General features: G+C 40.9%; 1 protein-coding gene across 2 annotated transcripts; it reads right to left on the bottom strand.

Moving 5' to 3' along the window:
- Positions 1–240: 240 nt before the first annotated feature.
- atf7ip (activating transcription factor 7 interacting protein) lies at positions 241–21668 on the bottom strand. 2 transcript variants are annotated; one of them, XM_055225066.1, is made up of 15 exons: positions 21123–21668; positions 7051–7098; positions 5709–5910; positions 5422–5615; positions 4925–5348; positions 4628–4800; positions 4417–4554; positions 4273–4344; positions 4096–4190; positions 2683–2756; positions 1957–2577; positions 1710–1811; positions 1567–1632; positions 1385–1464; positions 241–1072 (listed from the first exon to the last, which is right to left on the bottom strand). In XM_055225066.1, exons 3-15 carry the CDS (start codon positions 5902–5904, stop codon positions 623–625), a joined length of 2685 nt encoding a protein of 894 aa, XP_055081041.1. In that variant the 5' UTR covers positions 5905–5910; positions 7051–7098; positions 21123–21668; the 3' UTR covers positions 241–622. The 2 variants fall into 2 exon arrangements, with proteins under 2 accessions (XP_055081041.1, XP_033824122.1); XM_033968231.2 differs by having other exon boundaries at positions 5422–5910.
- Between the last annotated feature and the right edge of the window lie 1196 nt (positions 21669–22864).

Raw genomic sequence — 22864 nt, 5'->3', positions numbered from 1 at the left:
ATTATTATAAAGTAGTGGTACTACTAGTGGGTGTGGAATTATCGTCTGAAAAGTCTAATTATATAAAACAGAGGTTATTATTCTGTATAACAAAGACAGTCGCCTGCTCAGACTCATAGTTTGAAGACACCAGGCCTGTTAATAAAGATTAAATTACTATTCAAATTAAGATGGATATTCTGACGTTTTTTTTCTTATGTAGAAAATGCCAATGCCACTGCTTATAATAAGAATCCAAGATTTAAATAAAAACTTTATTATGCTTGTCAAAGTCTGGTTGCCAGACAAAATGTACAAAAATCAGTATCTACCACACATTAATACAATTCTGTGCAATTGTGTCCTAGAGTAAATTCTGTCACTCATAGTCAGGTTAAACAATTTGACATTTGAATCAAGGGAACAGGAGTCAGAACATAAATATAGGACCTGCAGAGTAAATTATATACACGCTCACGAGATGTCATCTAGAAATACACTGGACAAAACCATAAGACATTTTCATTCTCAAGTCAGTCCTCAGTCCAGATAATACGCATTCATTATTTACAGATGCAGGCGAGGTTTCAAAAAAAGTAACCTCCAACGGAATGAATGATTAACGTCTGCCATTCTGACTGGTTCAACTAGAGCTTGAATTGATAACATTAGTGCACTGCGGTTCACAGAAAGCACCAAATCGCCCATATATGTCTTTAGCTCGAACAGCGAAATGATAAGTCGAGCCAGTCTGAAACTGGGTCAGCGTGCAGGCCATTGGCAGAGGAAGGGCCTTGACCTCTCCGATCTTTTTCCAGTGCTGCTGAGATGGGTTGCTGTTTGAGTTGTCTTGATGGAAAGCGTAGAGGTGGTAGCTGTCCACGGCCGCACAGGTCAAATCTGTTTCTGCTACACACCAAGAAAGGACAATGCCCGTCTGACTTGGCACGAGCTTTAGCTGTGGTTGTTGAGGGACTGAGGTCTTTTCGGCTTCTGGAGGTAAACGCGGTGGTACAGGGGCAGAAGGAAGAGGAGGCAGAGCAACACTGGAGCTGCGAGTAGGAGTACTAGTCGTATTTCTGGATTTTGAGTCCTAAAAAAAACAATAGAAAGTATAGATCTGTTGTTAGAGAACCTGATGCAATAGTTATTTTTAAGGATATTTGGGTATTTTAAGAAAATGACAAATCTTATTGTACAATTATATTTTTATTAATTTTAATCAACCCATCACTATATACAACTTCACAACAACAATCGCAAGTAATATTCAATTAACACAACGTCTCCCCAGACTATATGGCCCACTCTACTGCTAACAGACTCATTTAAGGTGTTGAAGAAAAGGTCACCCATTAACAGTATTATTTTTATAAATGTTGAATGGTCACTTTGTAATCCTTACCAGTAGAGGGCGATGGTGGGTCGAGAGTTGAGGATTACTGCTAGAGGTTGGGTTTGTCTGAGGGGATGATCTGGCTGTACCTGAAATCACCAAAATCAATATTTAATACAACATTACTTTGATAAACAGTAATAACATTAACGTCACACACAAAACGTCGCACACAAAGTTAAAGGACTCACTTGTGATGCTTGTTTGTGAGCGTATAGCAGTGGCTGTGGTAACTGTGGCGCTCTTTACTCCTGTGACTAAACACGAAATATCAAAATACATAATTAGATAAATACTCAAGGTGAAACATGTTTTTATAACTATAATTACCAACCTAAAACGTCATCATCTTCCTCAGTCAGATCGATGACAGAGCCCTTTGGTCGAGGTGCGGACGGTGGTGCTTTGGATGAAGAAGGTCCAGGTACTTGGTTGTCTGACGGTGCGAGATGCAACAGAAAATAAAATCAAAATTAATATAACATACGACATTAAAGTATGAAAATAAAACACTAGTCCCTACAAGATTGGCTATTTTACTAACTTAAAAAATATAGAGCCATCCTATAATCTGGGTGTACCTGTTTTTGTGGTGAGTGACGTCCCCTGTGGCGGTCCAGGGGCAGTAGATCCGGTTGCAGCTGGGCCAGATGTCACAAGCGATGAGGCTGAGGACATCGCTCCGGCCACAGATACAGACTGTGTCGGGGCTCTCACTGAGGTCACAGATACCCCCGAGTTGGGTGTGGTTATTCCTCCTGCACCGCCCTGGTACACCGCCCGGGCAAGAGAGATTTGTGAAGTGGGCACGTGAGACACAGGAGCTTGGATAGCGGGTAGCGTAGCAGCGGAGGGCACAGCGGTCGATGTAGGAGCAGACTTGAGAATAAATGTTGTAGTGGGTGCAGTAGTCTTTGCCTTGTTTAAAGAAGTGACCGCATTCAAGGAGGACACGGGAATGTTTACAAGAGTTCCTGCCTGACCGTTTGCCATGGACAGAGGCAGCTGGATGAGCAGCGGCTGGCCTGTCGCCATCATACCGTTCTTCAACACCAACGTGCTGGTAGGACTCTGAGTCGTGCTGCTCGCAGTCAAATTAGAGACAGCATTTGCAGTGGAGGCGATGAGCTGGAGTATAGGGGTTTGAGACACTAAAGTCGTGGTGGTGGGAACAGAAGCAGAGATAGCAGGAGTTGTAGTGGCTGAAAGAAAAAGAAACATGAGATTGGCAAAAAAGTGTTAACACAAAATCCAAATCCCAAAAGCAGCCATGATTGCACAGAGAAGGAGGGACATGGGCGTCTTACCAGGTGAAGGAATGCTGGTTGATGCAACAGCGATTGTTGTTGTCTGCTTTACCTCCACTGAGGAACGAGCAGGCCTGTTTTTAAAAATAGGTCAATACTTATTCAGGTTTTATTTTTTCTTTATTTATATAAAAAAATGGTACAAAGAAATTCAGTCAAACAATTAGTGTTATTCATAGTCATTTCCAAATAACAAACAGAAATGTGGTGGCAGCTTAGTTTACAGTTTTGTATCTGAAAACATAGAGCCAAAGAGCACCAAGATTAACTGAAGAGTTTACAGCTGGGGCTAGCTTTCTATACCAGGACTTCAACACTTTATTTGTTTCCAAACAATACTTTTTCAATACTTGAAATGTTAATTCTAAAACTAAAGGAATGGTGCCCTCTGTCATTCAAAAATGCTCCAAAGCAACAACAGTTGTTCAAGTGGACCAGGTTTGAGCCAAATATCCAATTACTTTTTGTGGCTTTCATTTAAACCAGTAGTTTACAGTTTACCCACTACATTTTTTTATAAAAAAAACGTGGGTTTCTTTTCACTCTTAGTAGTTCATTGATGGTATCACGAATTTCTTTCCACTGATCGTTAGATAGATCAGGGAATCGCTCTTCAATGTACTTCCTCAGTGAATTCCTTAGGTTTAAGGGCAGAGCATATTTGCACAACAACCCATTGTAGTTCACTTTTGAGACCCAGTCACAATAGATTCTATATGGCAGGAGGTAGCGAAATATGTAAGAGGCATAACGTTTGGCCTTGGGACTCCCGCCTCTTTGACATTTGACATATAAAATATTTTCCAGTTCGGAGCTAATGGTTCTGAGTTGAATATCTGGCTTGCATTTTCCTTCGCTGTATTCTGTGATCTTTTGCGCAAATGGTAAACTGTGCAGTGGAACATAAATCTTCGGGTCGTTTTGTTGCGGCTTATCATGATTTGTCTTCGACGTGTGCACCGATGTCGTCGAGGCAACAAAGGGCACCTGGCCGTCTGCAGAAATCTCGTCTTTGAGCGGTACTGCCTGCTGATGGCATACGCTGTAGGGAGAAGAAGTGCAGTTGTAACTACACTCTTCACTCCGGGAGGTATCGCACAAAGTCACTTACTACAGATAAAACCAGGGTCACTGTAACCTGTGCTACGCTGTCAGCCCTCACTGGACAAGAACTAGCTCCAAAAACATTGTTCTAAAATAATGCTAAACAACTGGTTTAACTTTTGCACATCAAACCAATGACTCAAATGTCATTGTGAAACTGTGAAATGTTATAATTTCACCAGGCTAATTTTAAGGGATTGTAATGTAGTGGTCAGTGCCCGATAGCAAGAACTTTAATGAAATGTGGAGGTTCAAGAAAACCTCAATATATGGATGTCAGTTGGAAAAATAACAATAGATCATTTTTACCTTTGAGTCTGAAGACTGTTTGGAACCGTCTTAGCAGCAGGAGCTGGCGGAGCCGGGGTAGTGTTCGACGACGCAGCGGCAGCAGCAGCGAGTGCCTGCAACAAGAACATTATGTTAAGATGTACAACAAAACAAATGGTATAAATATAATAAATATAATATAATAAATATTCTTACCTCCTGTTTCTTTTTATTTTCAGAGGCCTGATTGGCCTCTCCAAATTTTTTCGCAAGACGAGCTATTTTGGCCTAGAAAGAACAGAATTTATCTGTAGAATCACAGTGAAAATATATTTCATCTGTTGGGATTCATTAACTTACTTGTAGTGTATTCATAGCAGTGTGGTGTTTAGTCCTACAGTCGATTTGGTCAACTCTGTCTTTTAACTCCTGAAGACTTCTGTCAAAAATGGACATCTCCAGCACTCTCAGTTTGTCCTCTACAAGCTTCTGAACGATCTGTGGAAAGACATTAAGAGTTTAATTTGTGTTTAGACAACTTAGACTTAAATTACACTTTAAGCATTTGTACCTTTTCAAGTTTAAGGTGATTTCCAGCTTTTGCAGTAATTTTGAGCTCCAGTTGTGCTTCAAACTCTTCATTCTCCATCTTTGGCCTTTTGACTTCTCTGCTTATAGAAGGTCCATTGGGTTCAAATCCCTCTGAGAGGGTGCGTTTTATTCCAGACGTTCTCTCTTCTTTAACTTTAAAGAAAAAAATCCACATAGACCCGAGTCAGAATAGTGATCTCACCTAAACAAACCACTTAACAGTGATTGTAAATTTACAAAACAAAAAAAGAGAACTTAAACGTAGATGATCCTCTACCTGCATCTGACGGTGGAGTTGAGGAAGGTCGGGCTTGTTTGATTGTATCCTTTTCACTTTTCACTTTTGTTTTTAAATCGACAGCCACTTTCGCCTCTTTTTTCACCTCGGCAACTGGAACATTCTTTTCCTTTACTTTCTCTGGTTCTGCGTCTTTTTCAGTGACAGTAGCTTCAGCTTTGCAGGCGGAAGAAGGGGAAGAAACAACCTCATTTGAAGATAACGAAGAAGGTGTTTTTTCATCAGTCTGTTTATCTGTTTTGGTTTCTGCTGTTGCAGAGTCCACTGCTTTTGTGGAGCCACTGTCTGTTTCCATTGGTTCAGAGCAATCAGTTTGCACCACAGGAGACTGAGGAGGCAGGCCTTCAGAATCCTTCACAGAATTTGTTGATTCTGCTTGATCCTCTGTAGTGTCATCTTCCACCTAAAGAAAAGAATAACTATTGTTAAAAGAAAAGGCCAAGTTTATGGATGAAATTATAAACCTCAAGGCTTACGGCTTCGTTTTCAGCGACTGGCTCAGTGTGGTCTTCTGGAGTTTGTTTGGGGGCCTTTTCGGATGGAATGTCCAGGTTTAAATTTGGGGATGAAGGGCGTGACTCGTCATTCTCTAATTTTTTCAGTTCAGAATTTAGCGAGTGGAATGGAGATACTGGAGAGCCAGGCAGGTCATCCTTTGCATTTGGACTTTCTGCAGATTCAGGCGAGGGGGACAGATTTAGGGACAGCTCAGGAGTGGGAGACGAAGGAGACTCATCATTTGGAGACACTGGCTCCAACTGACCTTGTTGATTATCTTCAGGATTTGGTCCATCCTCTTTGTGTGTTCCATTCATGAGCGGCGGTGGAGAGTTTGACAAACCTGAAGACGAGGTCAGTAAAGTGCTGTGAAGAGTCTCTAGCTGCTGACGATCACTGATCTTCATGGTTTTTCTGGCACGGAAAATTTTCTTTTTCTCCTCATTCACAACAACTTCCATCGCTCCCTGTGATAAAGAGAAGTTTTAAGAAATGCTAAGAGGCAGGACTGTCACGATAAACACTACATCGACTTAACGTTCAATACTCGACAGATGGAACATTCATTTTTGGGGGTCAATATTTATAGTGGGGACTTTTTCTTTGTACTACTGGGACATTTCAGGTTATTTTTAGGTACCACAATGAGATTTAAGCTGTCGAGGTTTGAATTGAATTTCTATGACTCATTATAGACACAAACTAAAGCGTTGCATTCTGTTATTTCTTGCAGTTCATTTTTGAAACAATTTTGTACATTTAGAGTAGTTTATTGGGGACAATTCTGCTTTATGGTTTGGTTTGAATATTATCGTTTATCGTCTTTATTTACTTCAGCAATAAACCGCACTTCAAAATTTGACAGGTCTCCTAAGAGGCAGGATAGAAAACGTACAAAGAACTGCATTGCCTCGAAAAGCCTCATGGATTTTTATGCATAATGGGTGTAATTTCCTTGACATTCACTAGGGGGCACTACACAGCCCAGTGCAGTCATTATTCTTTCTGGAATGTTCTTTACCGACATGAGAAAATGAACTAAAAACACCTTTGGCTCTAATTTGTTGAAAACAAACTGATCTTTAGCTTAAAAAAAAGCCAGTTCAAGCATTTCTTGACAACACACTGACACTGTCTCCAGGCAGCAGCTGTTAAGACACGACTGCAGTTTAGAAATGTGACTAAAATGGAGAAAAAAAACTTAATAATTTTCTCTAACTAATTAACTGTCGAATTTTTTTCTTTGCTGTTAAAACAATGTTCTTAATACCAGCATCAAAAAACACAGTCACAGCCCTGCCCTTTTCCCATCCCCCCACACTGCCATTGGTTCAGTCCTCGGCAAATCACAATCCTCATACAAATGCTCAGAGCAGCAGTGAAATGGGTTATGCGTGTTTCGAAGGGGTTTGAGTTTTTAATGACAAGAGGCAGGTTTGCGTAAGTTTAAACCATTTTTCAGTGTAGTGTAAATGTGATGATATGACAGTTCTATTTGAACTGTGTAGAATGCATCTATTCATAAGAGTCATTCATTTTACATGAAAAACACATGTTCCGCTAACAGAACGTACAAATGTTCGCAGTGGCTGTTAAAAATAACTCACCTTCAGGTTGAGGGATTCGTGGACATGAGTTTCAGAGATTTCATCAACCTAAAGGAGACACAAAGACAATTTTTTGGTCAATTTATATTAATTATCTCATTAAGACGACACATTTACAAAAAAAACCCAACATATCAGATTTTACGAAAAGGCTTTGTTATATGAAACTCAAGACAACACAACCATTATTTTTGGAGACACATGTTTTCCAAGAACCAAAGAACATGTTCACTCAATACTTCAGGACCCTGTATGTTAAGAGCTACATTTTAAGTCTCCGTCGTGGCCCACACAGCACTGCACACCAGCGCAGATCTCGTTTCTCTCTTTTTCCAAGAGGCTCATTTACTGCTCCTTGATTCAGCGCAGTAGCACAAGATGGCCGCAGCTCTGCTGCTCAGTCGATCGTCATTGCTGGTTCAACACTGAAGTGATACACCAGCAGCAACATCCAGTTAACTCAAAGAACCCACGAAACATTATCAGTTTAAACTTTTACATACTTGGCTACGTATCACAAGTAGAGCACTGAGAAAAAAGCCATGTTTATTGGAATATCTGTGACTAAAGACTTCAACTTGCTGTTGGTGCAGGACTGAGCCTTAAGTCAGTTGTGTCGAAACAGGAGGTGGAGCTTTTGTAGAACTAGTCTAACTTATAAAAACTGTTAAGAAAAAAACAATATCACTAATGAACATGCAGTAAATTGATACAGACCGGTACGTTTATGCTGTTTCTTTATCAATATATAAACTAGCGCATAATTTTACCCCCAAAAAAGTACCATGTTTAGTTTGAAATGTGCCAAATCCTTCAATAATTTGAGAGCGTAGATGTTATTACTTCTAACTATAGCTAGCATCGTAATGACAAGGAGGACACAGACCGGTTGTTACATAGCAACACCCCTCCCCCACCTTTAACACAAACTAGACCACGCGCTCTATGGAAATCTACTGCCAACCCGGACTGAACCATTCACAGGGGTGCAGGTTTTAAGACATAAAAAAAAAACATTTTATGGTTTGGCAATGTTTAGGTCTGTTATGCAGCCGCTTCATTCACATTGCATTTTGTGCAAACATGTCTTTATTTTAAGAGAAGCGCTATCAAATAAATATTCATGTGAATTCATATGTGCCATGTCAGAGTTTTTGTTGGTCTGAAATTTCTGAAAGAAATACATGTCCAACACTTTTAAGCAGACATGTTTTTTAAAAACGTTTCACAGAACCTAGCGAGGACGAGTGAGAGCAAAAAGAACGCCCTACTAGAACCCCCTCCCTTTCTAGAAGCTCTGTCTCCCTGCTCTACCCCGCCACACACACATACACACACACACATACGCTCTCTGGAACAACCCCAGGACGAGTCAGGCTTGGACGAGACCATTCTCACAGTTTAGAGTCATCGAGACGAAAACGGACAACTATAATCCTACTATTTATATATATATTATATATATATATATATATATATATATATATATATTATATATATATATATATATATTATATATATATATATATATATAAAAATGTATTAATTCATTTTTTTTAAACGGTTGCATTGAAAGAAATCAGAATTATATCTAAAATAACGCTGGGTAAAGGACAGTATTAAAATGTATTTCAATACTTAAAGTAAATCAAAATGACTAATATACTTGTTTTTATTAGTAATAGTCCTGCTTGTCGTGTACAGCTGGGTTCTAAAAAAACAGAAAACAGGCAGCCTGACACCCACCTCCAAGTCCCGCCTACTTCTCCACTGCACTCACTTGGGAGAAACCATCTTTACTGAAGGTGGTGTGTTTTTAAGACAAAAAGTGTTCAACCAGATCAAATAGAGAAAAAAAAATTGAAAAAAAAGACTACCACAATCATTTTTATAATACAAGTGTTTTGGGGTTTTTTGGTATATAAATTAATTATTATTCACAAGGGTGAGTCAAGGTTTCTCAATTGCAAACAACAAAACCATGTGAAAAGAGAAAAGGTTAAAGTAATGGTAAAAGTTTGCAAAGGTAAATATAGTCCAGATAGATTTAGAACGACAGAATGAATGTTCTGTGCCCATCCCCCACTTCACTGTTGCACAAACAAAAAAATGGCCACCAGTGCTGCTCGCAGCAGCATGCGGAGCACAAGCATCAGCAGATCATTTACAGGCTCCGCCCACAAAAAAGAAAAATCTGTCCTTAACCGTGCACAATGCGTAAAAGAAAAAAGTAACAATAAAACATCCATTTCATCGCTGAAAACTCAAAACCTTTGTTGGCCCAAACAGGACAGAACATGCCCTTGTTCTCATGATCAGTGAAGTTGTTCTTGGTCATGGTCTCATATAAGGAACGTAATACAAATGTTAAAAGTAAAAGTTCTACGATGCAAGAAATGAAACAAGAAAATTCTGCCAGTTAAAGAACTGCATTCCTACAACACTGCGCACACTGCACACGGCTCCCCTCCCCCACCCCATAGTCTCTGCTCAGATCGAGCTCCTCTCAAACTCAAAATGGCCACTAGGTATGCTGTGCGCAGCCATAGAACTACAATCAGCAACCTAGCATAGCACTGTGTCACACACCACTCGCTTTTATACGGAGTTGAGATTATCTGTTTTGTTATCGTGTAGCTCACAGAGATGAACAGGCCATGCATCTTTAAGTTTATACAGCATAATTATGTCTGTGGGTGGTTCCCAAAAACACACATTTTAAGCAACAACAAAGTCCATGTTTACAAAAAAGCAGAAGTAATCCATAAAGTTACATGTTCTAAACCCATCCCCCCATTTACTGCTGCAGAAATTCAAAATGGCCACCAGTGCTCCTGTGAGCAGCAGGCTGAGCAAAGGCTTCAGCGTGTCCTGAACAGACTCCGCCCACTGCAAGGGAACAAGGGAAAAACAAGCCCTAGGAAAACTTAGGACTAACAATTCAATCAAAGGAGAATATGTAAATTTTTAAAGTGATCTTTGCTGTAGAAGGCATCGTGTTTTAGGCAAAAGGACAAATCTAAATGAAATGACCACAGCTCTGTAGACAAAGTGCGTAAGGTTTTCAGCTCAGACTCCGACAGACGACCTGTTACAGATACTAGACGCTGTAACATGATCATTCTCAGAAATGCTAATCTACACTCTGATCTCACAGAATGAAACAAACATAAACATATCAATAATGATGACTTTCAAGTTTATTCTCATAACATTTGCAATGCTCAATTTTAGACACAGATATCCCACTGTACAGTGAGATTTATTCTGCCCTACACACATTCTCCAGTTTTGCAGTAACTATAGTGCATTTGTGGTAGATTTTTAAAAAAATCTGTCTCTTATTTAAGGACCTAATCATAACTTTAGAACCGAGATAATGACTTTGGAGCTGTGACAGAATAAAACCCAGAACTAAAACCTGAGCATAATAATAATATCAGAAACCTTTCCTGAACATTCAGTCAATGCTCAAAGACAAAATAACATTCACATTTATACTTACCCCGTGTTTTTTTGTTTGTTTGTTTTCTTAGAATGCCTAATTTTTTTCTTAGAATGCCTAATTTCCACCTTTGGCTGTTTCAAATACATAAATAGAGGGAATTATGGGTAATAAAAAATGCTATTGTTTATATCAATTCAGGCTTAATAATTAATCCATAATGTGACGTGTTCTATGCCCTTCCCCCAATTTACTGTTGCAGAAACACAAAATGGCCACCAGTGCTCTGAGCACAGGCTTCATCTGTCCTTTACAGACTCCGCCTACTGAAAGGAAAAAACAAGGAAGGACAAACATAGCACTAGCAACTCAGGAAAAATGGGAAAACTAAAACCTCACCTTTGTAGCCTAAAACTATAGAATATTCTTTTGTATTTGACTCCTCAGAAACATTTGGGGGTGGGGGAGGGAGTAGCGCAAAGACCTACAACACTGCGCACGCTGCGCACACTGCTCCCCTCCCCCACCACAGGCTCTGCTCACATCCAGCTCTACTGAAGCTCAAAATGGCCACTAGGTATGCTGTGCGCAGTCACTGAGGACTGCAATCAGCAACTTCATATAATACACTATATGTTCTACTACATGATCAGTTTAATCTGTTTTGTCAGTTTTAGGATGTAGAATTATACATTTCTCTCCATGTTTATGAAGCTATTAACAACTGTAGTTACAAAAATATATATTTAACTTTAACTTAAAATTATCATATCAACATTTTCAGGTTGGTATTTGTAAGATCTAACTCAGGGTTAAAAATGTAGAAATACAGAAGCAGCGGAAGAAATCCATAACGCTATATGTTCTATACCACCCATCCCCCACAATTTACACTTGCAGAGACACAAGAAGGCCACCAGTTCTCATGTTAGGAGTAAGCTGAACTCAAGCTTCAGTCTGTTCTTTACAGACTCCACCTACAACATGGAAAACAAAGTCCTAGGAGGGGCAAACATTAAACTTGCATCATTACAAAAGGAAACTATATTTGGCTGCACTTGGAAAAGGGGATTTTGTGATATTTGTGAATGAAATAAACTTTTACATTTCTATAGTTGTCATAATGGAAGTTAAAAAAAATCAATTACGAGGAAAGTGCAAAAAGCCTATACCCACCTGGCCCCGAGTGCACACAGATCCCCTCCCCCAGAGCATGTTCTCTGATCATATCAAGCTCCTCTCAAACTCAAAATGGCCACTAGGTATGCTGTGCGCAGCCATAGAGAACTATTGCAGTGTGTTTTATCATCTACACATAGTGCCACACCCTTTTGTGAAATGTTGCGCTAGTTGTAAAATACCTACTTAAATTTTAAACTGAAACCTTTTATTAACCTCAAAGTACTGGAGATTGTTCATATCTTGTCTATCACCTTAAATAAGGTAATGTGTCAACAAAACAGCTGACAGAAAGACTCCACTAGCCAGTCTAAATGAGTGATCACACCTTTTGTAGCATCATTTAGGGCATAAAGCTGTAGAAGAAAGTTTTCCATAACATTAGCGACTCTACGTTTAAGCCCCCCCATGGAAAACAAAATAGGACATGGCAAATCATTAAAAAGGGACAAAAATAAATAAATAAAAATATCAGATATTAACTATTACTTTGACCACGTGTGAAAGTCTTATAGCTGTATCTGAATGATTTCTGCTGTTGATCTTGTGGACGGTTGCCAAGATCAAATATCAGGAAGGCGCAAAGACCTACAACACTGCGCAGTGTGCGCGCAGTGTTCCCCTCCCCCACCACAGTCTCTGCTCACATCCAGCTCTACTGAAGCTCAAAATGGCCACTACGTATGCTGTGCGCACTGAGGACTGCAATCAGCAACCTAGCATAGTATGTGCTACCAGTTTGTGTCACACAGTTTAATCTGTTTTGCTACAGGGACAGGGCTAAGACATGTCTCCCTTAAAACTTTATATACAATTACACATTTTCTACAAAAATATACATATACAATTAAAGTTGCTTTAATACAGTTATTGTGCTGGCAGACTGTGTATTTGTAAAACATAACAAACACACAGATCCAGTAGCAGCAGAAGGAACACATAACGTTTCATGTTCTACGCCCATCCCCCAATTTACTGTTGCAGAAGCACAAAATGGCCACCAGTGCTCCTGTGAGCAGCAGGCTGAGCACACTCTTCAGCCTATCCTTAACAGACTCCACCTACTGCATAAACAAGTCCTAGGAAGGGCAAACATAGGACTAGCAAGACAATCAACCTAGAAAATGTATTTATTCTTTAAATAATACAATTATTTTTTAGGTTTTATAGACCCAGAGCACACTCTTAAAATAAAGACTGTAATTAGCTCAAATGTAATCATTTTTATTAAGTAAATCTAAAGGGCACAGTATAGACGCTCTGTGCCAGGAAAGCGCTTGCATTCCTAAAACAGTGCGCAGCGCACTCTCCGCACATGTTTCCCCCCACCCCCCCATATTCACTCAGCTCAAAATTGGCTCCACGGCTCAACTCAAAATGGCCACCAGGTTTGCTGCCTAAAGCAATAACTAGCATAGTACGACATGAAAGGAGTAGAACAAAACAAAAGGACAAATATCCTCTAATAAGTTTAGGGGGCAAGTTTATGTGAATTTGTAGCTATCCCCAAATGTCATTTTGCAGCAAATAGTTTGAAATGCTTGTCACACTGTGATTTTTGTTAGAATACAGGAAATACCGCTTCATGACGCGAGGCATGTAAAATGTACAGGAAAGGGACTTAATTTTACTCAAAAATGAAAGTCGACCAGTGTTTTTGTGCGGCGCTATGGAACAGAACAGTCTGAAAGTGTTTCCATCATCCAAAGTGACTTGTGCTATGCAGTTCGAGGGGTCCCAAGACACCGATGCTCAGACTCGCTCCAGGCTTTCGCTAAAGAGAAGCCACTATAGAGCTACGACTGGACAAGAAAGAGCACAAGCCAAAAACAAAATTTGTTTCAAGTGAACCAATCAGGAGGCAAGCTTTCTCCATACGGTTTAGTGTTGCAGCCGGAAAACAGTAGATCCAAAGTTTGTGATCCAAAGCCGCAGATAAATCAACATATTTCTGTCGTCTGAATATCACATATGTATGGAGCCACAAGACTCTAAGAAGGCTCATGGGAAAACAAGAAAATACTAAAGTAAATCAACCCAGCAACTGCGTAAAGTCGGGGACGTGCAAACGGGCAGGTAGTGCTCCAGCACCTGGCCCTTTGCCTTAAGTACCCTGAACGCTCAAAATATATTTTAGATTTAATATCTGCTCCATGAAACAGATGAGTAAAAGTTCTTTTAAATGCTCAACTATACTATCAATGGATTTCACTGTTGCTCCGCTCAGTCTCTCTTCTGCCTCTTGTTTACGTGCATGTCTTAAACTTACCAGCACATGGTGCCAAATCAGACCTTAGGAACAGTAAACTGACTAAATCCACCTCTTATTTCACGATGTTATGAGCGAAACGGTTGATGAAATAAAACGTTTATAGATTCAATTTCGCGACTATACCGCAGCGATGAAGCACTTTTCTTGGAAAAGATCTATTGAATTCTCCGATAAAAGCAACATGACACATACGCCAACGTGTCTGGACAAAAGTTTTAGACTGGAGTGTCCGTGCAGCACAAGGCTGCACTTCAACGCTACACTAAACATTTGCTTTGAATCAGAGAAAAGTAGGCAAGAACAATGGGCCTCTATCCCATTGTTCGACTGGCCTTCTTCAGCCACTCTTTCCATAAATGCAACTAAACTATGCTTTCTTTGGGGTGACCTTTGCGGTTCTCCCATTCTGGATCCCGTTCCTTTCAATAGAGAATTTGAGAAAACATTTGACGCCAAAATATTATATAAAGTAGGTTGATTTCTGTCAAATGTTCTATGTTTATTTACAAAAAGTCAGCAATGCACTGATTCTCTGGGAACCTTCAAAACGGCTCTTTAGTCCATGTAGAACTTATTTGCTTTCAAGATTGGCAGACTCTTGAAAAAAATACAAACCAAATGACGATAGTGGTGCCCACGGCAACTTTTGAATAAGGAGAATCTCAGACTGATAAAAAATAGGATTCCTTTACAAAAACCCAGATTATAGGAAATTCCATTTATTTTACCAAAATTTTCCTGGGCAGGTCCCCCAACTCCCTCATGTTCCTTTTTTAGTCTTTCTTCCTCATTGGTCATCTTATTGGTCCCTGCTTGTATACATCTATGCACAATGCTTTTCTGCTAAACAGTAAAATCATATTTTCTTATCGATTTGAAGCTCAACCAGTTGATTCTATGTAAAACTATAGACTGCTACCTCATTTTCAACTGACTGCCTCCAGAATTTTCCATCACAGCAGAAAAAAAATCCATTATTCATTGAAAATTGAGTTTAACTGTGTGCAATAGTCATTTCTTTATATACAGACAATTCTAACAAATTCATTTTTGTCAATATCATCCACCACCACCAAAGTTGGATTAAGGGCATTTCGCCTGCCCATTATCTATAGAGCTTATCCTCAAATAACAGCAGTTTTTCAGTGTTTCACCTGAGTTTGAGTTTATATACTGGGCAGGGATCCTCACTTCCACTAATACAACATATATCCATAGCAAAGACATGTAGCATCCCCCCGTAGTTCGTCAACGAGACTCTTGAGATTTATGTCGGACGTGGACACAAGGTGCACACGAATCGTACAGCAGATGTGGAGCTGGTCTACACGTCAACATAAATCTCAAGAGTTTTGTTTTGGTCATACAGTAGATATATACACATACTTCACTGTACGAATGTTTCTCAAAGAGGATTATGCCAAATTGATACTGGAGAGTTCTACCAGGTTGTAACGTTGTTCCCTCATCAAACACCTACCTGAGGTGTTTCATGTGTCAGCCACGCATGTTCTGCACTATTCAAACTCTCCTTACGGTTAGCAGTACAAACCCAGATCCTTTCCAAAGCTCAGCCCTCAAGCCTACTTCACCCATGCTCCCGCTCAGCCATTTTCCATAAATATACAAGCGCAGGATATAAAAGAATACACTACAACTTCACAAACCTGATGAAATGTGTTAATGAGGCATGCTCTGCAGCTCTGATTAACACTCAAAGGAACATAAGCCCTTTGTATTAATATATCTTTACTTTTCATCTCTTAGCAATTCATAGCGACACATTGGACGTACACAAACGATGCTCCAGGGTTGGATCATACAGGCCTACGGGACAAAGACAAAGCTCCTGACCTGGACGGAGACGCCCAGAGTCATGATCACCTTGCATCAGGGAGGCTTTATGCTCCTGGATGAGCGAGGGCAGCTCTGTTTCTACGTCTGTTAGAAAGTTTTGTGAAAAGAGTCCTATGTTCCCTAATTTGTTGAGTTGTAGGGTAATGCTGTATATATAAAAAGGACATAGCTAACGCGTTAGCTATGTTCCAAACAGAAAGTGATCATGGGCGCATTTCTGGCTTCATTGGCTCCAATTTACTTTCTTTTGAAAAACTGTGTCACCTCCCTCTGTAACAGCTGCAGTGAGTCTCGTCATTTTGTTCTTAAAATATTTGTATTAGCCCAATCTACATTATCCTGGTATTTTTATTTCACCATCGTATCCGTAAATAAAGATATTAACGTTAATAACAGACAAATCAAATTCTTTCCCCGAGGTCACTTCTGCTAATGTTAGCAATAGTGTTGCTAAACGGCCGCTCCACGCTAAACCAGCGGTGTGGGCAGGAAGGGGCGTTACCTTCAACCGCCTAGCTCCAAATTAACTCTTTGTTTGCCATGATACTCGCTGTTGGAATTCCATATATGGAAGTCAGCTCAAAATTCGCCCTTAAAACTGCCATCCTCCATGAGCTTCTTTTGACTCGAGCCAAACTCTACGGGTCCACTTCTTTACACGGCCTATGGATGCTTTTGAGATTGTGGTTCAGGTTAGGGCTGGCTGAGGTTCAAGGATTTACTTTCTATCTAAACTATCTTTAAAATGTAAAAAAACAGGGTTATGGGAACATGGGTACGCTTCCACATGACCAAGGCTGTTTCAGTCCCAAACTCTCCTCATAGCTTCAGTATTCTGCGTAAGCATTTTGAAATGGGTCCTACATTGTAAAACGAAAAGTGTTTTTAGCATATTACGTCTATAAAACCGAGCATGCCTCCGCAGAGACAACGGCCAGCTATAGTGGCGTGCAAGACATTACCTTTAACATTCGCAGGTTAGGGTCGGGTTCCCACCTTTGAATCTATTTCTTGGGGCCGGGTGGATTGGATTTTAAATTGGGTTGGGAAGGGCAGATCCGGAAAAGGCTGACCTGCACATCACTACAATGCTTCGTTTCATTAGCAGATGCACACTGTAGTGGTAGCACTCTGAAGGGCGAGTGACTCACTAACTGGTTGCATATTTGATCAAAGCAGAGCATTTTCACACAGATCTGGTCCACCAAGGTCAGCCTGATCTTAATGACTCAATGAGCGTTTTAGATCTTCATTCAGAAATGCACATACTTTGACGTTCAAAGTATCACAGTCAAATGTGCCTTAACTATGAATCGCACAGCTGTCTGCTTTGGAACACACCCCTTGGAGTGCTCTGCCGTCCCAGCTCGTTGTGCTCACCTCTCACCAGCTAGGTCCAGTGAGAAGTAACAGTCCTTATTTGAGATGGTCCTATCTCGGTCGGTGCCTTATAGCACGCGTCTCTCAGATGTGTGCGACCTCTTCTCCTGCAGGGCTCCAGAGTGTGGCCAGTTTGAGCGTACATGCATCTAAAATTTTACCAGGTGTGGCAAAAAATTTTCCTTGGGTGCCACGGTGTTCCTGACTGTTTCTCATAACGTCCCACCTGTGTCCTCTCTCCATTAGAAACACAAATGAAATAGTATAGAACACATTTAAATTATTGTTTGAACTCACGACTAAACTGTTTTCTGCTGTTTGCAGATGATGTTGTCCTGATGCTTCTTCGAGTCAGGACCAGCAGGCACTGGGGCGGTTTGCAACCGAGTGCAAAGAGGCTGGGATGAGAATCAGCTCCTTCAAATCCGAGGCCATGGTTCTCGACCGGAAAAAGTTGGCTTGCCCTCTCTGTGAGCGTGGAGAGTTCCTGCTTCAAGGAGTTCAAGTATCTCGGGGCCTTGTTCACGAGTGAGGGAAGGATAGAGCGTGAGATTGACAGGCGGATCGGTGCAGCGTCTGCAGTGATGTGGTCGCTGTATCAGACTGAGTCGAAAGACAAAGCTCTCGATTTACCGGTCACCTATGGTCATGAGCTCTGGGTAATGACCGAAAGGACCGCAGATACAAGCGGCCGAAATGAATTTCCTCCGCAGGGTGGCTGGGTGCTCCCTTACAGATAGAATGAGGAGCTTGGTCACATGGGAGGAGCTCGGAGTAGAGCTGCTGTTCCTCCACATCGAGAGGAGCAGCTGAAGTGGCTTGGGGTTCCGGATGCCTTCTGGATGCCTCCCTTGAGAGGTGTTCCGGGTATGTCCCACTGGAAGGAGGCCCTAGGTAAGACCCAGGATACGCTGGAGGAACTATGTTTCTCGGCTGGCCTGAGAACGCCTTGGGGTCCCACCAGAGGAGCTGGACGTGTCTGGGGTGAGGGAAGTCTGGGAGTCCCTGCCTAGGCCGCTGCCCCAGCGACCCGGCCAAGCAGAAAAAATGGATGGATAGACAACTAAATGAAAAAAAACCTCACTCATGTTTGCCTCTGACCAGATGCTAAAGTCAGTCCAAGCTGAGGCTGATGCTCTCACGTCACGCTCTGGTGCAACCAGCTAAATGCACCACAGAGATCATGAGGCTTTTTTCATCCATTTCTGAATGAGACAGTATTTATCTTTAAAGAGCAGCATCAAACCTTTAGATCCTCCACACTGTGTTTATTTAAATGAAGCTGCCCAGGTGAAAAAGAAAATAAATCTATAGACGGCAAAAGACGCCAAACTATTGTAAACAGAGTAAGAGGTCTCACTCTGGACTTATTATAGTGAACTGTAAAGATCCTTAAAAGTACAAACCTCTCACTCTCACTAGTTTTTGAAGCCAGTATTTAATTAAAAGCTATTTATTATGGGCTTCTAACTGATTCTGTTTTGACTTAAAGAAAAGGTCAATTCTTAATGTTATTTGATCAAATAAATAACTTTAAATAGATACAACTAGTCATTATTGAGATATTATTTTCTTGTTTAAGTGTGTAGTATAGAACATGAACTGTATATTTCAGTAAAGGAATTAAACAAGTTATTTATTCGGCCCTTATTGTTGAAGCAATTTAAGGACTTTGTAATACGATGGTTTAAATCATTTAAAAAGTGGTGGGTTTTGGTCTGGAGCCCTGTCTTGAATATTCTTGCATCATTCAGAACGAAATACTGACCTTCATTTACCTCATTTAGGAATTTAGTGTTTCGCTTGTTGATTCTGCAGAAATCTGCACTGTACCTCAGTCCCTTGTGGTACTTTTTTTCAACTTTTTTACTCGGAAATCGCCATGAACACACCATACTTTCTCTCACTGATTACAAATTGAGAGGACTAAAATGTGAGTTAATATCCACGATTCAGCAGCATTGTGGAGTAATATTGGTACAAATGATAAAAAATCCACTGCTCGGTAGCGTGATCTGCCATCGGAGGTGCCGACTCTTTGTTGTGATGATGTTTGCGGCGATGTCAGCTTCTATTGGTCAAAAGCATAATAGATATTCTAAAATGACTTGATAAAAGAAACAAATCCGCTGACTTCCGCATTCGAAAACTGCGGTGCCCATTGGGAGATGACGTTGCCACAAACGCCATCAGAACAAAGTTCCACCAAGTAGCAGCTTTTTCTTCATTCTTTCTCATTTTTCTTCATTTTCTTCTTCTTCCGAATCCTACGCGCATCACCGATTAAGAAAATAAAACCACGTAAGTACAGAGCAGTGGGCGTGTACCGGTGGTGGTGAAAACAGGTGTTGGTCGGAGTAATGATGTCATGAATATAGGAGTATAACGATGATTCAAACATGCATGAATCACTCTGAATACAACTTTGAGGAGCTAAATGAAAAGGAGAAACAACTATAACATCTTTAAAAGCTCTAAAAAATGTCAATTTTTTCACAATAGGTCTGATTTAATATAGGAGAAGGCAAAGCTTCAACAGCCAACACTTTGGTTATTAGGATGGTATGTAATTAGTTCATTCAAGTACGCCTTGTTATGGCTCGGCAAATTATCGCTCTCTTATAGTTTAAAGTCTTTTTCATTACAGGCTCTCAGAACACGGCGGTGTAAACTGACACTTATAAATACATACGTGCATAAGCAGCTGCATGTACGTGACGTCTGCCTACAGCTCCAGGTAAACTTAGTGCCATTATTGTTGTTGTTGCTGTAAATCACAAAATCTGATGTGAGTGATCAGACGGACCATGACCAGAAAAAATTTAACGGCATAAATTTCTTCATAATCAGATTTTGAGCATGTAACCGCAGTCACGGTTCGGTGTAAGGAAAAGGGCACACCAGTGTGTGGAGCTGTGATGTGCAGCACTTTGGCATTTGAAATAAAGCATTTGCGCTGCTAGTGTGTTGTATGACCCAAGGAGTTTGGCTCCGTTTCTCTCTACGAGCACGTATATGTACATGTAAGGTTGACATCATGGGTGGGGTCTTTTTTTTGGTTTATGTGCCGGTGCCAAGAGGAAAGTGTGACAGTGCAAATTAGAACTAAATGGATTTAATGTGGCTCAATAAAATTGTCCAGAAATGTTTAATTTGTGAAAGTTTAAGAAAACGATTATCCCACATCTTGTGGGAGGAGTCTGGATGCGTATTGAAAGTACTGAAAGTACTGAATTAGAACAGAGCTAAAAATCAGACAACTATGGGAAAGAGAAAAAACACATTTATGATGTACTGTGCACACATACATGCACATGGTAGATCTGCACTAGAGTCAAATTAAACGGGTGAGTTTAAGAGTTTGATTCTTCTGGGGGCGGGGACACATAGCCACACCCATCTCCTCATATATGGGGGAGAATGGAAAATTACTGCACTGACTGTGTGGACGTGAACTGTTGTAGTGCCATTGAATGTTGTACATTCAAATACAGCATTTAATGTGAAGAGAGTCGAGATATTGTTAATAAAACAGTTATAAAACTAAATTTATAGTCGCTTAACTGACCACACTCAACAGCGTTAAGTATGACGTCTGCAACAGGCTTGCAAAAAAATGTTTTGTCAATTAAAGTCATCATATTGGATCTAAACACAAACGAAATAGAGACAGATGCCGTTACTATAGACACATGCAAGGTCAATATCGCCTAGACGACTGTTTACATTTATTAAAAGGACACAGCTCAGGTATTTTTTGTTATCTTTTGAATTAAATAAAAATGAAGTACTTACCATCAGCGGCCGAAACATGATTAAATAATGAAAACGTCAGCCTCTACGCTAACACAAAATGAAACACTACATGTCAGACTGTAACATCACATTATTTCACATTGTTTTGTTTGTGGTGATTAGCATGCTAGCACCAACACTCACCGTTTGCTCAAGTCGAAGATTTCGCGGGATGTGAGCTTCACTTCCGACAGACGATGGAGCCGTTGTTTTACTTTTTATCAGAGTTTATCATGTACATTTGTTTTGCTCTAAAGTGCAGCAGGTCCTGTGTAATTACCACTTAGCTAAAGCAAAGCGAATGTCCCCAAGGTTTTTTTTTTGGTGGACCGTTGTTCGCGGCAGGTCGGTTTGGCTCCTCCTCTTTTCCCTCCTCAGACGCGCACACTGCAGGACGTCAGCGCCGGTCGGGTCGGGGGGAGTTGGCGGACGGTCGCGCTCTGAATGCAGGGCTTCTTCAGTTTTTAGTGTGGTCTGAGCCTCGTCTGGTGCTTTTCTGGAGCCGGGGGGTGATCCAGGAGCCTCGTGCGTCCCGCGGAGTGCGCCCGGACGGAGAGAGCCGCGCACAGAGAGCACAGAGAGCACAGAGCCGCACGGAGCCGCACAGAGAGCCGCACACAGAGAACTAGCTCCCGCAGCTGCACACTCGGCTAAAGGAGAAAGGACAACACCGCGCTCAACAGAACCGCCGGAACGGGAGGGGCGGAGTCTGTCTAAACCAGAGCACGGGGCGGGGCTTAGAGGGGGGGGGGGGGAGGAGGAGGAGCCTAAAAACATCAACCTTCAACATTTTATAGGTAAACAGCTGCATACTAATGTGCTCACACCTGTTCATCCTGATGTGTGTGTGTGTGTGTGTGTGTGTGTGTGTGTGCACTGGTCACTTTACACACCTCACTGAGTGTCCTACAGTTTGAGACAATGAGGAGACATTTTAGAGACTCACACACCTGTTGAGTCCCAGGGTGGACATCGTGAGTGCTGCTGTTTGGTCATTAATGGAGTCTGCAAACTGTCTGCACATCGTCTCTTTTTTTTTTTCCCCATTTGCTGTCTGTCTGTGTTCAGCCATTTTGGGAATAGTGTGACAATGTGATGCAATTCCTCAAGGAACCAATAGTTGGCGCCCAATCCTCTCTTTAAATTGGTGCCCCCTACTCATTACAAAAAAACACAAGTTAAATCTGTCAACTGGACACTGGTTGTAGAAGTAAAGATGTTTCACTGCTCATTTCAGGCTGAAACTGTAAACAAAAGCAGTTTCAGTGTAGTGAGCCCTTCCCTTCAGACAGATATAAAACAGTGTCCAGCAGAAATCTGACCACAACTGAAGAAGCGGCGAAACGTCTTCACTCTCACAACGATTTGTCCAGTTCAGATTTAAACTTTGTCTTTTGCTGTGGCTCAGACCTGGACGACTGTGACATTACACAGACACTCCCTGCTCATAATAGTTTTATGGGTAATAAACCTTTTATATGTCCAGTCATAAGTACAAAATATTCTATAAACTAAATTAAAATTCCCATCCCTTAATTTTAATTATAATTCATGGAGTCTCAGGGCACATTCACAGTGCGACGCTTTAGGGACTCTAGGTTGCTGAACCCTGATCATAACAAAAATGTCTTGTGTAGTGACATCAAGTCAAAGCCTAGTATAGTATAGTAGTATTTCTAGTGTATATAGTATAGTATTTTTACACCTTTTTGTGTTTTTATTTTATTTTGTTTGCCCAATCTCTCATTATACTCACTTTATGGTGGCACAGTGTCATTCTTCAGTATCACATTCTGCCACATGCAAACTTTATTACACAGAGCAAAAAGAACAACCTGGAACATGTGGTGAAGAGTAGGGAGAGACATTCACTAAACTGTTGGACT

Source organism: Periophthalmus magnuspinnatus, chromosome 1, assembly GCF_009829125.3.
Source record: "Periophthalmus magnuspinnatus isolate fPerMag1 chromosome 1, fPerMag1.2.pri, whole genome shotgun sequence".
NCBI lineage: Eukaryota > Metazoa > Chordata > Actinopteri > Gobiiformes > Gobiidae > Periophthalmus > Periophthalmus magnuspinnatus.
This window is presented reverse-complemented; position numbering and strand designations above follow the sequence as displayed.